Genomic DNA, 15,299 nt, shown 5'->3' with positions numbered 1-15,299 from the left:
TGGCTTAATGACACAGCCTGGAGTTGGCGGCAGTATGAGGAGAACATATAGTGGCTGAATGACACAGCCTGGAGGTGACAGAAGCATGAGGAGACCATATAGTGCCTGAATGACACAGGGTGGAGGTGGCGGCAGCACGAGAAGAACATATAGTGGATGAATGACACAGCCTGGAGTTGTCCGCAGCATGAGGAGAACATATAGTGGCTGAATGACAAAGCCTGGAAGTGGTGGCAGCATTAGGAGACCGTATAGTGGCTGAATGACACAGCGTGGAGTTGGCAGCAGCATGAAGAGACCATATAGTGGCTGAATGAGACAGCGTGGAGGTGGCGGCAGCATGAGAAGAACATTTTAGTGGCTGAATGACACAGCCTGGAGTTGGCAGCAGCATGAAGAGACCATATAGTGGCTGAATGTCACAGCGTGGAGGTGGCGGCAGCATGAGGAGACCATATAGTGCCTCAATGACACAGCGTGGAGGTGGCGGCAGCATGAGGAGACCATATAGTGGCTAAATTACACAGCGTGGAGGTGGTGGCAGAATAAGGAAAATATATAGTGGCTGAATGACACTGCCTGGAGGTGGCAGAAGCATGAGGAGACCATATAGTGGCTGAATGACACAGCCTGGAGTTGGCAGCAGTATGAGGAGACCATATAGTAGCTTAAAGACACAGTGTGGAGGTGGCGGCAGCATGAAGAGATGATATAGTGGCTTAATGAGACAGCCTGGAGTTGGCAGCAGCATGAGGAGAACATATAGTGGCTGAAAGACACAGCCTGGAGGTGGCGGAAGCATGAGGAGACATATAGTGCCAGAATGACACAGCATGGACGTGGCGGCAGCAGGAAGAGAACATAGTGGCTGAACGACACAGCCTGGAGTTTGCAGCAGCATTAGGAGACCATATAGTGGTGTAATGACACAGCGTGGAGTTGGCGGTAGCATGAGGAGAACACATAGTGGCTGAATGTCACAGCGTGGAGGTGGCGGCAGCATGAGGAGACCAAATAGTGCCTTACTGACACAGCGTGGAGGTGGTGGCAGCATGAGGAGACCATATAGTACCTGAATGACACAGCATGGAGGTGATGGCAGCATGAGGAGAATATATAGTGGCTGAATGACACTGCCTGGAGGTGGCAGAAGCATGAGGAGACCATATAGTGGCTGAATGACACAGCCTGGAGTTGGCGGCAGCATGAGGAGACCATATAGTAGCTTAATGACACAGTGTGGAGGTGGCGGCAGCATGAGGAGACCATATAGTGGCTAAATGACACAGTGTGGAGGTGGCGGCAGCAGGAGGAGACAAAATAGTGGCTGAATGACACTGCCTGGAGTTGGCAGCAGCATGAGGAGAATGTATAGTGGCTGAATGGCACTGCCTGGAGGTGGCGGAAGCATGAGATGACCATATAGTGGCTGAATGACACAGCCTGGAGTTGGCAGCAGCATGAGGAGACCATATAGTAGCTGAATGACGCAGTGTGGAGGTGGCGGCAGCATGAGGAGACCATATACTGTAGTGGCTGAATGACACAGCGTGGAGGTGGCAGCAGCATGAGGAGAACATATGGTGGCAGTATGAGACAGCTTTGAGCTTGCATCAGCATGAGGAGAATATATGGTGGCAGAATGAGACAGCCTGGAGCTGGCATCAGCATGAGGAGAACATATGGTGGCAGAATGAGACAGCCTGGAAGTGGCAGCAGCAGCATAAGGAGTTCTGAAAGTGACCCGGTAACAGAGTGGTGCGGTGGGTGGCAATACCAGTACTTGGTTATGAAGGTGGATGAAAAATGGAGAACTTGGCATCAGACTTGTGGCATCAGGCGGGTGGCAGGATCAGAATAATAGCTGAGGCAGGTAGGCAGAAGAAAACGGTCTCTTCTGTAAAAGTCTTAGTGTGTACAAGTAAGTATTGAGGATATTCATTACGTAAAACTTAACTTTTAATAATATGCTTAGGATAAAATATATGGACCCCCAAATTATTTTTAAATCAAACAAAAGTAAAGGTGTTCAAAAAACAACATGTGTCACCTATACCACCAAGTATTGATGTGATGCAAAGACCTCTAAAAGGTGGAAGGTAACAACGCATGGTGCATTGTAAGCGGAGAGGGTAAAAACTTCTGTAAGGCCCTACTCTCGCATTATTAAATCCCTCTGGCAAGTGTTAACCTCCCTAAAAAGGGCGGCCCCACACAGGAACCTCTCCCTATTTCCACCTACAAACACTGCCATTTCGCAGGGTTTTTAGGTGGAAATAGGGATTGGTTGCTGTGTAGAGCAGCACTTTTTAAGACAAGTAACACTTTCCTCGAAAAGGTGGAAGGAAACAACTTACTATCCATTGTAGTAGGTGGGGGTAAAAACTTCCCTTCTTGGCAATTCCCTTCTTGGCAAGTGTTACTCACCCTAAAACGAGCGGCCCTGCACAGGAAACTCTTTATTTCCACCTAAAAACCCTGGGAAGTGTTTGTAGAGGGAAATAAGGAGAGGTTCCTGTGTGGGGCTGCCCTTTTTAGAGTGAGTAACACTTGCCAAGAAGGGAATTAATAATGCGCGAGTAGGGCCTTACAGGGAGGAGTTTTTACCCCCTATCGGTTACAATGGACCATACCTTGTTTCCTTCCACCTTTTAGAAGTCTTTACATCACATCAATACTTGGTGGTGTAGGTGGCACACCTTTCCTTTTGTTTGATTTAAAGAAAATTTTGGGTCCATATACAGTCATGGCCGTAAATGTTGGCCCCCCTGAAATTTTTCAAGAACATGAGGTATTTCTAACAGAAAAGTTTTTCTTTTTTAAATCAACTGGTGCAAGAAAGTTAAACAGATTTGTAAATTACTTCTATTAAAAAATCTTAATCCTTCCAGTACTTATTAGCTGCTGAATACTACAGAGGACATTCTTTTCTTTTTGGAACACAGAGCTCTCTGCTGAATCACGAGCACAGTGCTCTCTGCTGACATCTCTGTCCATTTTAGGAACTATCCAGAGCAGCATATGTTTGCTATTGGGATTTTCTCCTACTCTGGACAGTTCCTAAAATGGACAGAGATGTCAGCAGAGAGCACTGTGCTCGTGATGTCAGCAGAGAGCTCTGTGTTCCAAAAAAAGTAAATAATTTCCACTGTAGTATTCAGTAATAAGTACTGGAAGGATTAAGATTTTTTAATAGAAGTAATTAACAGATTTGTACATATGAGCTTCTGAAGTTGAGTTGTTCTTTTCTGTCTAAGTGCTCTGGAACAGTTTAGAGTAGAAACAAATCCCCATAGCAAACCGCTTCTACTCTGTGCAGTTCCAGAGACAAGCAGGGATATCAGCAGAAAGAACAACTCAACTTCAGCAGCTGATAATTATTGGAAGGATTTTTTAATAGAAGTAATCTGATATATAAAAAAAAAGTTTTCCCTGGAATACCCCCTTAACCCCTTAAGGACTGAGGGCATACCCATATAGAGTCCTTAAGGACTGAGGGCATATGGGTACGCCCGTGGGAATTCCGGTCTCCGCCGTTAGCCGGTCGAGGACCGTACCAGGAAGACTGCTGAAATCATTCAGCCCCCCCCCATGTCGGCGATCTCCGCAGATCTGTGGCGATTCCAGGTCATACGAGTCTCCGGTGACCCGGAAAATATGGGGGATCGAGGGTGTCCAAGACACCCACGATCCCCCTAAAGGGATAGGAGTGCTATCCCTGCTATTGGTTGGTCAGAAGCTACAGACCAATAGCAGATCGGGAGCGGGGGGGGGGGGGGTTAAAGTTCGGTTCCCCCATTCTGCCCACCCACAGTAGTCCGGGCAGAATGGGGGAACTGTCCTGTGACCAGCGCTGGAGGTCACTTACCATCGGCATCGGTGGCGGAAGTGGCCAGCGATGACGTGCGGCTGGCTCAGTGGTGCAGCGTGCTTCAGACTATGGTAGCCGGTGAGTTGCCTAACAACTCCTGGAGGGCTACAGTTTGGAGACCATTATACAGTGATCTCTACTGTAGCACTCCAAATGTTGCAAGTTTGCTGTCTGGGCATGCTGGGATTTGTAGTTTTGCAACATCTGGAGGGCCACAGTTTGGAGATCACTGTGCGGTGGTTTCTCAACTGTGGCCCTCTAAATCTTGCAAAACTACAACTTCAGGTTTTCCAACCAGTGTGCCTCCAGCTGTTGCAAAAGTACAACTCCCAGCTGGGAGTTGTAGTGTTGAAACAGCTGGAGGTTTGCCCCCCCCATGCACTGGGTACATTCACACGGGCAGGTTTACAGTGAGTTTCCTGCTTCAAGTTTGAGCTGCTGCAAATTTTCCGCCGCAGCTCACACTCCAAGCGGGAAACTCACAGTAAACCCCCGCCTGTGTGAATGTACCCTAAAAACACTACACTGCACTACACTAACACAAAATTAAGGGTAAAACACTATATATACACCCCCTTACACTGTCCTCCTAATAAAAATGAAAAACGAATCGTACGGCAGTGTTTCCAAAATGGAGCCTCCAGTAGTTGCAAAATAACAACTCCCAGCATTTCCGTACAGCCACTGACTGTCCAGGCATGCTGGGAGTTTAGCAACAGCTGGAGGCACCCTGTTTGGGAATCATTGGCGTAAAATACCCCTATGTCCATCCCTATGCAAATATCCCTAATGTAGTCCTCAAATGCTCATGGCGCTCTCTCACTTTGGAGCCGTCATATTTCAAGGAAACAGTTTAGGGACACATATGGGATATTTCCGTACTCGGGAGCAATTGCGTTACAAATTGTACCCCTTGTTATGTTCCTCGAGGGGTGTATTTTCCAAAATAGTATGCCATGTGTTTTTTTTGCTGTTCTGGCACCATAGGGGCTTCCTAAATGTGACATGCCCCCCCCCCCCCCCCCCCCCACAAAAAAAAAAAAACAACAACTTTTCAGCAAAATACACTCTCCAAAATCCCATTGTCGCTCTTTCCCTTCTGAGCCCTCTAGTGAACCCACAGAGCACTTTACATCTACATATGAGGTATTTCCTTACTTGAGAGAAATGTGGTTAAAAATTTTGGGGTGATTACTCTCCTTTTACGCCTTGTAAAAATACAAAATAAATGGCTCTATAAGAACATGCGAGTGTAAAAATGAAGATTTAGAATTTTCTCCTTCACTTTGCTGCTATCTCTGTGAAATACTCTTTTGAATACTTTGAGGGGTGCAGTTTTTAGAATGGGGTAATTTAGGGGGTATTTCTTACAGGAAAGCCCCTCAAATCCACTTCAAACGGAACTGGTCCCTGAAGAATTCCGAATTAAAACATTTTCGCGAAAATTGGAAAATTGCTGCTGAACTTTGAAGCCCTCTGATGTCTTACAAAAGTAAAAACATGTCAACTTTATGATGCAAATATGAAGACATATTGTATATGTGAATCAATATATCATTTATTTGGAATATCCATTTTCCTTACAAGCAGAGAGCTTCAAAGTTAGAAAAATTCTAAATTTTCTAAATTTTAATGACATTTTGGGATTTTTCACCAAAAAAAAAAAGGATGCAAGTAACGACGAACATTTACCACTATGTTAAAGTAGAATATGTCACGAAAAAACTATCTCGGAATCAGAATAAAAGGTAAAAGAATCCCAGAGTTATTAGTGCTTATAGTGACACTTGTCAGAAATGCAAAAAAGGGCTCAGTCCTTAAGGGGTTAATCTGAGATTAGTTGGGAGGAAGATCAGAAGCAAAGTGAGAAAATACCATTTTACTAAATGAGTAGCAGCTTGAAACAAACTTTCAGTAAGTAATGTACACCTGCTTGTAACGAACATATATCCATCCTGAGATAGAAATAAAGGAAATAAAGGGCAGAATAGATCAACCAAGTGTTTTTTTCTGTTGTCGGCCTTTTTGTAAAAAACACAAAAACTTGGTTTGTACTTTGGTCTGCTATGTAAAATTAGAGTTCAGCTATGTAATTGCTTTCTTTTCTTCTAACTATATACAATATACCTTATGCACCATAGTTTGACAGTGATCTTTTCATACTTGCAGAGAGTCTATTTCTCCTCAGTTAATGTAGCCACTATTACATCAGAATGTGTAGCCATGTTGGGTGTCTCTTTTAAATCAACTTTTCAGAAACCTGCTCTGTCGGCCTGTTCTATCAACCGCAAAGTGACTTATATCATCAGGTGGAGCTTACTGAAAAGTGACAACCGGCTTCCTGTCAGCGAACAATGGCAGCAATAATTGAATAGAAATGTCAAAATCTTGTAGAGGATGGGAAAGGGCAGACAGTCAACCATCTACAGAAAAGTTCATAACACGTTAGAAGTCCAGAAATCCATTGAGCAGAAGAAGCTGTCAGATAGGTCTTACAGTAAGTAGCTTCAAGGAATGGGCCTGGATCACACTGGTTCCCTGTAACTTTACAGTATGGAGCCAGAGCTAGTTAGGCAAGCTGAATGCAATAGCCCACCTTTATGAAGGCTGTGCCAGGTGCAGACCTGGCAAAAAATTGCATTTGTTTGTGCAATCATTTTTTTTGTGTCTGGAACGCAGCATAGCTGGAAGGGTATGTGACATCTCCCTGCGCCTAATTGACCGCAAGCAGGCATAAATTGTGGAAAAAATCATCTCTAGCTCCGGTACCTTGTAATAAATCCAATGTGGATGTGAGGGACAACACTTTACTTAACCCCTTAATAAGCACGGACGTAAATGTATATCCTGGTGCGGTGGTACTTCACGTACCAGGACGTACATTTACGTCCTGTACATGACCGCGAGCATCGGAGCGATCATCAGGTCATGTGCGGCAGGTCCCAGCTGCTGATAGCAGCCAGGGACCCGCTGGTAATGGCAGACATCCGCGATCGCGCGGATGTCTGCCATTATCCCCTCAGATGCCGTGATCAATACAGATCACGGCATCTGCAGCAGTGCGGCTACATTTTATGCTGATTTGATCACCCGCGGCATGGCCGTGGGGATTGGATCAGTTAACATGGCGGATGGAGGTCCCCTCAACTGCCTCTGCCGCCTTCCCAGCTTCTTCTGCTCTGGTCTGAGATCGAGCAGACCAGAGCAGAAGATAACTGATCATACTGATCGGTGCGATGCCCTATGCATAACACTGAACAGTATTAGCAATCAACTGATTGCTATAAATGGTCCCCTATGGGGACTAAAAAATGAAGTAAAAATTTTTTTTTTTTAAGTTAAAAAAAATTTGAAAGATCCCCTCCTCCACACAAATGTAAATTGTCCCTATTTCCCATTTTCCCCCAAAAAGTGGAAAAATAATTTTTTTATAAACACATTTGGTATTGCCACGTGCGTAAATGTCTCAACTATTAAAATATAATGTTCATGATCCCGTACGGTGAACAACGTGAACGTAAAAATAAAAAAAAAGTCCAAAATTGCAGCTTTTTGTCAAATTTTATTTAAACAAAAATTAATAAAAAGATGAATCAAAGTTTTATATACTCAAATGTGGTATCAATAAAAAGTAAAGAGCACGGTGCAAAAAATGAGCCCTCATACCGCCGCTTCTACAGAAAAATTAAAAAGTTATATGTCGTCAAAATAGGGGGATTTCAAATGTACTACTTTGGTTAAAAAGTTTGCGATTTTTTTTTAAGCGCAACAATAACAGAAAAGTATGTAATCATGGGTATCATTTTAATCGTATTGACCCACAGAATAAAATCTTTTTAATTTCCCCACACAAATTTAATTTTTTTGGGTTGCGCCATACATTTTACGGTAAAATGAGTGATGTCATTACAAAGGAAAACTGGTTGCGCAAAAAACAAGCCCTCATGCCAGTCTGTGGATAAAAATATAAAGTTACGATTTTTAGAAGGCGAGGAGGAAAAAATTAAAATGCAAAAATAAAATTGGCCTGGTCCTTAAGGTCAAAATGGGCTTGGTCCTTAAGGGGTTAAGACTGGTGTATGGATATTCCAGTCTTGGTAAATTCCTCCAAAAGTCTAGTTTGCTTTAGGCTCATGGATACAATATAGTGAAGACATCAAATATATATTACTTTATTTTAAAACTTTGAATATTGGATAACCCTTTAAATGCAGTGCTGAAACTGTGATGGCTCTAGCAGGTACTGGGTATAAGGGGAGGGGAAAGATGTGTAGTGCGAACAATGCTCAAAGTACATAAGTGCCTTCAAAATAACTCCTAGTTCCCTACAAGGCAAGATTTTAGAACCAAGTATATTATCTGGTAGTATCTATGTGTTCTCGCACTATTGGACATCATTTCATTTGATAATTCTGAATGTACTTGGAAGCAAAAAATATGTTGTAAATCTTCCATTATGTGTAATATAAATATGGACATTGTATTTAGAGAGTCAGGAAATAGCAATGTGCAGTTGTCTGTTTTGTTTTTTTGTTTTTTTAAATGATCATTCGTTCTTTTATCTAGAAGTTAACGACATTCTGGAAAAAACAATGCCACCAAATCTACATTATATGATGGGGATTGTTCAGGGCTTTCTTAAGGCTATTATGCTGTGGTTGGCTATTGTGTTTCAAAGAAAAGCAAGAACGGATCCCAACGAGATCTCTAAAGGAGGCCTATAAACTTCTCTCTATTGTATCTGTTCATGTAACAGTGACTCTGAATGTGTCAGGGCTTTTCCTGCAAATAGACATAATACTTATATTTCTGACAAATTATTGGACAGTGTTGGCACATTTATGAAAGTGACCATTATGACAAAAAAATGGGAGTTACTTCAAATATTCTTATCCTTTTTTAATATTTTTTTTAGCTGTCTCTAATTCTTTGTTAAGTAAGTACTTTTAAAATGATAAATAGATCATAATGATACGTACAAACTAGAATTCATTACCATGTAGTTCTAATGGACCATCGTGGTGATATCAATGATAAAGTTCTTTATAACTAGTTGGTGTGAGAATACAAATACATAGTTCTAGTGTGTACTGCATGGTAGGCACGTAATAATATATACATATATATATATATATATATATATATATATATATATATTTCTCCACTATTCTGCTTATATGTCTATTAGGCCAGGATCACATGGAAATTTGTACTTAGTTTCTAAATTGTCTTTTAGCTACAACAAGTGGAAGCAAAAAGTAGAAATGTTAATGTCTTTGTTTTATAATTTTCCTCCCTTTAAGACTTATTGCTTGTTTTGGCAAATATAAAACACAACAAAAAGTGCATCAAACTCTGCTGTATGAACTCAACCAACAAGAAGAGTGAACAGCTGGATTCCTGCCTCACAGCTCATTGTGTTTGATGATTACCTTTGGACAATTCCATGAAAAAAAGCAACACATTTCCTAAACATACATTTAAGGTATATATATATATATATATTATAATAATAAAGGAAATATATAATAGCACAGAGTGTTAGATGGCTGATGCCTGCCTCGTGTATATTGCTGTTATAAGGAAGAAAATCAGAGGAGCTTAGTCCAAGGCTCAAAAGAGTTGTTATTTCTAATTTCAATATAAGTTGAAAAACTTTTCCCATGAGAGTAATAAGACGGGAAGTAGGACATACAGGCAATTGTCCCCTCCTTACATTGCATTCTTTCTATCTACATTCGCTGTCCTTACCATTCTCTGAAGAGGTCGAGTTGTCACAGTCAGAGATGAGCTGCTGAGGTTTCCTCTGTTTTCTGCGTGACATATCAGCCACACCACGTCCACAGAACAAGTGCAGAACCTGATCTGTGCCTGCTCCTTCACAATAGATGAGACCCTCCTTTGTTCCCTTTCCTGCTTAGTTCTGGATGGTACTTAACATATGTAGTCTCTTTCTTTCATACCGCTCTATCTTTATCTATCTACCTATCTATCTACCTATCTATCTATCATACATCCATCTATCCACCCTTCAGAAATGTGCTAGTAAGTTTCTTTGTCTGTCTCCCTGTAGCATATTTAATCTCCCCCAGTGTTTGCTTTATCTGAAGCCCCTGTCCCAAACTCTTAGGCACATCACAGTTGGTCAGCTACTGATCAGACACTCCTACTTTCTCCAACTCCCACTTATTGTGACAAATAAGGCAAGAATTCCATGAAATTGACTGATTGCCCCTCTGAGATGGGTGCCTTCCCTCCCGAGTCACCTTCTTTTATTCTTACCAAAGGGGACACTTTGAAGAATGTTGCTTTGTGGAAGTTCTATTTGATAACTATTCAGCCTTTAATGACTTTTCATGGTTAGGTTGTAGACAATGTCGCAGTTACTCCAAGATTTGACATCTGACTGAAAGACCGGGGCGGAAAGCCAAAATATTAATATTGTTTACACTCTTTATATGCAAGAAAAATTGTGCTGTATGTAAATCTTCTCCTAGATTGTATTTGCCGCTTCAACTTCTGTTTCCATTTATTCAACTTTAGTCTAAGCACCTATGATCTTCTTTCTTAAATTGTATTCAGATTTTATTATTACAGTATCAATCACAACAAGGATAAAACAGCATACAAAATTCGCTCTACTCTCCATTTTGTACAGTTAAACATGGTATTATTAGATTAGTATCTTAGATTATAACTACCAGGAATTTCAGGTAGAAGCATAAAGACCTGAAGCTACTACCAAACACAAGGACAGGTACACTATACTCCCCAAGACAAACCAGTGCTATGAAAACAATATCAAACAAATTCTATGCAGGGGTACAGCCATGACACACAGGAGTCCCCCCCCCAGGAAAATACATTGACACGTGTTTCCGGCGTTTAAAAAATTTGACATTGTTTTGCAACTGTTTTACCTTTTATCCAATCCCTTGTGTCTTATGGAATACCACAAACTTGAAAAAAGAAAAAAAAATGACACGCTCAGGTCTGCTGCATCTGCATTGACGCTACATCTGTTCTTACTGGAAATAAATATTTAATTGCAAATAATATTTCAAATTAATTCTAATTTACACTTAAATAAATGTTTTTAAGCTGAATTGGAACATAAAATGATACAAGCCATATTTGTAAAGTCACATTTTTGTAGTTAAATTTACTCCGCATTAAACGTTTGCTGTAAGACAGTTTACACATTTACTGTACGTCTGAAAAGAAGTAAATGTATAGAAAATGTTATATATTCCCCCCTAGATAAACAGTGAACTGTTTTATTAACTTGGTTGTAAAACCTGTAAGACAAGTTTGGAATGTAGCACTGAGCTTTCCATTCTTTTGTGTTTCTTTGATCCCCCTCTCATTCAGCATATCATGAAGTTCTAGCAGTGAACAATATCTCTGCAGGGGAAAACGGGGGCGGAGGAGAAATGAGGGGAAAAAAGGGACAGTGAGGGGAAGAAGGGATTGGGAGGAGAATCAATGAAAGTGACTATGAAGCCACACAGCAGATGTCCTCTAGATGTATAATTTGAAAGTGTTGTCACATACGCAGCCTCAACAGGATGTTAAGGGATATGTGTTCAACCAATTTGTAGTGCCGCAGGAAATCCTGTGACCTTAAGCATTTTGATACTGGAGGGGCCAAAAGTGTGTCCTAGAAATAGGAAGATTGCCGTTAACTGTCATGAGCTAAGAAAAAGGTAGCCAAGGAGGAGCGAAGCAAAAACAGTGGGGCAGCGGGAAGCCTCATAAGTTGCCAGTGCAACAAAAAGTAATGAAGATGTAACATACATGAAATGGTTTTATTATGAAATATAGTGATGTAAACAAGACTAAGAAATTGTAAATTACGGATGGTAACTGCCCTCAAACCATTTCACAACCCTTCCCTCTTTTGCAAAGCCTCTTTTAACAGGAATTGTTTTTAGTACAGTATAAGCCAAGGAACTGGCCATACATGTAAGATATAAGTTGGCCAAACAGTTCTTCAATGGCAATTTTTAAAGTTATCAGGCAGTGGTTTAAATTTTTTTAATATTTACATGTAGTAAATATTTTTTTATTGATTCCAGTTGTTACCATGACTGGTTTATAAACAAAAGACCAAAAAGGGCATTGTACCGGAAGTGTCATTGCCTAAAACTTTCCTGCCCATATTTGTTGGATATTTTTGATATTATTATCTATATAGACAATAAACTTAAAAGTGATCCGCAGAGAACATTCCCTAATAACAATAACCTTATACTATACTGTACTCAACTAGCTATACAGTCTCAACCTACACAACTCACTATATTATGAAAAAAAGAGACTAAAGGGGGTCTTATACAGTAGATAAATGGAACTTGATGGTTGAACGATACCATTTCCATTACGGATTACTTTTTTCGGAAGATAACAGTTTGTCATTGGTTGGCTAAAATGATAGTTCCTCCCTAAATTTTACTTTACAAATGATCGTTTTGGTTGAAATTGTTTACTTTCATCACCCTTAAGGTGACTAAAAGGGAAGGACATTTTTAACTTTGTGAACTTTGTGGACATACAACATTTTCCTTTGTTTCACAGCACTAGTTGTTTACCAGTGTCTTATATCACAGATTTTTTTTTTAAGAATATGGATCATGCATCCAAATAACCCATGGGTCCTACAGCTTATGAAACATAAATCATTTTCCTTTAAAGAGATAAGTGCAGTACCTATGACAAGGATGAATGTAATAGTCCAGGCTAGCAAAGGGTAGTAGTCGCTAGGGTGAAGTATGTGAAGTATATATGATATGTGATATCATGTATGGCAAAGTGGTTTGGCTAACCTCATGTGTGCTACGTTTTGGAAACAGTGATCTACACAATATAAGAAGTCCTTTAGCCCCATGCTACCCTTGGTGTAGTGTCTGTGGGGTCTACCTGTGATGTTGTATGTAGCAAAAATTACAAGACAAGGTTGTAATGTAGATACCGAATATGGCTGTACTAAAAATACTCTGTGCAAAATTCAAGTATTACAGTCACTTTATAGCACAGGGTGGAAAGTTACAGGACTTTAGGATGAATAAATAGAATTTGGTCACAGTTTACTTGGTAGTTGTAGAGACTAATATTCTCTGAAGCCCTTAAATGGGCACTTTCAGATCCAAAAACTTTTTATATGTTGTTACTGATGAAAATTAAAGACCTTTTTTAATATGGGTGTTTAACCCCTTCCTTCCCCAGGATGTATGAGTGTGTCCTTGGAAGGGGGGAGCAGCTATGGAGCGGGATTGTGATGTCATCTTGCTCTGTACCACGAGGCTGGTTGTTCTGGGAGATCGGGACCACTGAGGGGCAATCACCTTAACTGATGACCGGATGGTCCCTACCTTCCTCCATGCCATTGGATCTTCTGTGTGTTGCTCTAGCCTGCTTTGGCAACAGACCGCAGATAACACTGATCAATGCTGTGTAATAGCCCAGCATTGATCAGTGTTAGGAATCAAAAGATTCCATGTAATAGTCTCCTATAGAGACAAAAAAAGTAAAAAATAAATAAAAAATTAAAGTAATAAATGTGTATAACCCCTCCCCCTATTGAAGGTTTGAATCACCCCCCCCCTTTTCCCATTTTATAAATAAAATAATGTGAAAAAAATAAATAAACATATGTAGTATCGCCACGCACGTAAATGTCTGGATTACTATAATATTATGTAAATTAAACCGCACGGTATATGGCGTAAATGTAAAAAAAAATCCCAAAGTCCAGAAATGCGCATTTTTGGTCACTTATTATAACTATAAAAATCCATAAAAAGTGATTAAAAAGTCAATTAAAAAGAAAAATGGTACTTTTTTCACCTTCAAAATTAAACAAAACCTATATAAATTGGGTATCGTTGTAATTGTATGAACCTACAGAATAAAGATAAAGGCCCAATTTATAAAACTGTGTGAGAGAAAAAGTGGAGTGATATTCCCCCAGGACCAATCACAGCTCCGCTTTCACTTTACCAGAGCTCGTTAGTTGAGCTGTGATTGGTTGCTGTGGAAAAATCTCTCCACTTTTTCTCTCACACAGTTTGATAAATCTGGGCCAATGTGTCATTTTTACTGAAAACTGCACTACGTAGAAACGCAAACCCCTAAAAGCATAATGGCATTTCCCCCCCCCAATTTTGCCACATAAATAATCTTTTTTTTGGCTTCTCCATACATTTTGTGGTAAAATGAGTGATGTCATTGCAAAGTACAATAAGTCCTGCAAACAACAAGCATGCAGAAACAAAGGCAATCAGACACTGCTGCGCTCCACTAGCCAAAGGGTTAAACCTCCATCACACTAGACTAACAACAAGAGTCTTCTCGAGGATGCAGACCAAACGTGGATAAACAAGATGACTTCAAAGTATAGAAGAAATAAGTCGCACTCACCGACTGTAGTGAAATTCCAATTTGTAGCTTTATTCAAAGCGTGTGTGCAGATGTACAATATTGCACATAAGGGGGTATGCCACAGAATGCTACTAGTTTCACGTCATAAAGACGCTTCTTCCGGCCCAGGTACACCAACCAACCAGGTACCTGGGCTGGAAGAAGCTTCTTTATGACGTGAAACTAGTAGCATTCTGTGGTATATCCCCATGTCTGAGAGTGTCTCCTCTCCCTCCCCGCATGTGCAATATGTGTACATCTGCACACACACTTTGAATAAAGCTATGTATTGGAACTTCACTACAGTCGGGTGAGTGCGACTCATTCCTTCTATACTACAAATAACAAGCCCTATTGATGAAAAACTTATGAAAAATTGGAAGAGTTATGGATTTTAAAATACTAGGAGGAAAAAATGAAACCGCAAAAACTGAAAAATCGCTGTGTCATGAAGAAGTTACATACTGGGACACTAACCAGTCCTGCAGCAGTATTAGGCGTGTCCATGAATCATGGACAAGAGATGACTCCTGAACAAGGCTGCATGAGAAGACACACCAATCACCTCCCACCACCACAAGGGATGTAAACTCCCTCTTCCCCAGAAAGGATTTCTAACACTTTGAGACATATAAATTATGTGTAGATGGTCAGGATTAGGTAGTGAGTAACATATTATTTTATTCATTTTTGTGGGATCTGACAGGTACACTTTAACCCCTTAACAATGCAGGACCTATATTTATGTCCTGCACCGGCATCCGCGATATAACTCGAGGTCACGCGGTAACCCCGCATCATATCAGGTCGGTCCCGGTGGCTAACGAGTGGCCGGGACCCACGGCTAATACCGGACATCACCGCCTGGTATTAACCCTTCAGATGCGATGATCAAAGTTGAAGGTCGTGTCTAAAGGTAAGGTTAACCTTTCCGGCAGCTCAGCCGGGCTGAACGGGACAACCGCAGTGAAACGCGGTGTCCCGATCATCTGTATGGACATGATCGTCG

At 40.8% G+C, this 15,299-nt stretch overlaps 1 protein-coding gene across 3 annotated transcripts in view; it reads right to left on the bottom strand.

Moving 5' to 3' along the window:
• SALL2 (spalt like transcription factor 2) overlaps positions 1 to 15,299 on the bottom strand; it is a 50,973-nt gene that overhangs the window by 30,762 nt on the left and 4,912 nt on the right. Inside the window, exon 1 of one of the 3 annotated variants that reach the window (XM_056527720.1) lies at positions 9,623 to 10,012. The exons of 1 other annotated variant lie outside the window; for it this stretch is intronic. In XM_056527720.1, coding sequence (XP_056383695.1) covers positions 9,623 to 9,695 — 73 coding nt within the window. In that variant the 5' untranslated portion in view covers positions 9,696 to 10,012. Of the gene's footprint in view, positions 1 to 9,622; positions 10,013 to 15,299 lie in introns of those variants that run through there. One more of the 3 variants, XM_056527740.1, reaches the window with a different exon arrangement.

This window comes from Hyla sarda, chromosome 1, assembly GCF_029499605.1.
Source record: "Hyla sarda isolate aHylSar1 chromosome 1, aHylSar1.hap1, whole genome shotgun sequence".
Lineage (NCBI taxonomy): Eukaryota > Metazoa > Chordata > Amphibia > Anura > Hylidae > Hyla > Hyla sarda.
Note: the sequence above shows the minus strand (reverse complement) of the source record. Positions and strands in the feature narration are given on the sequence as shown.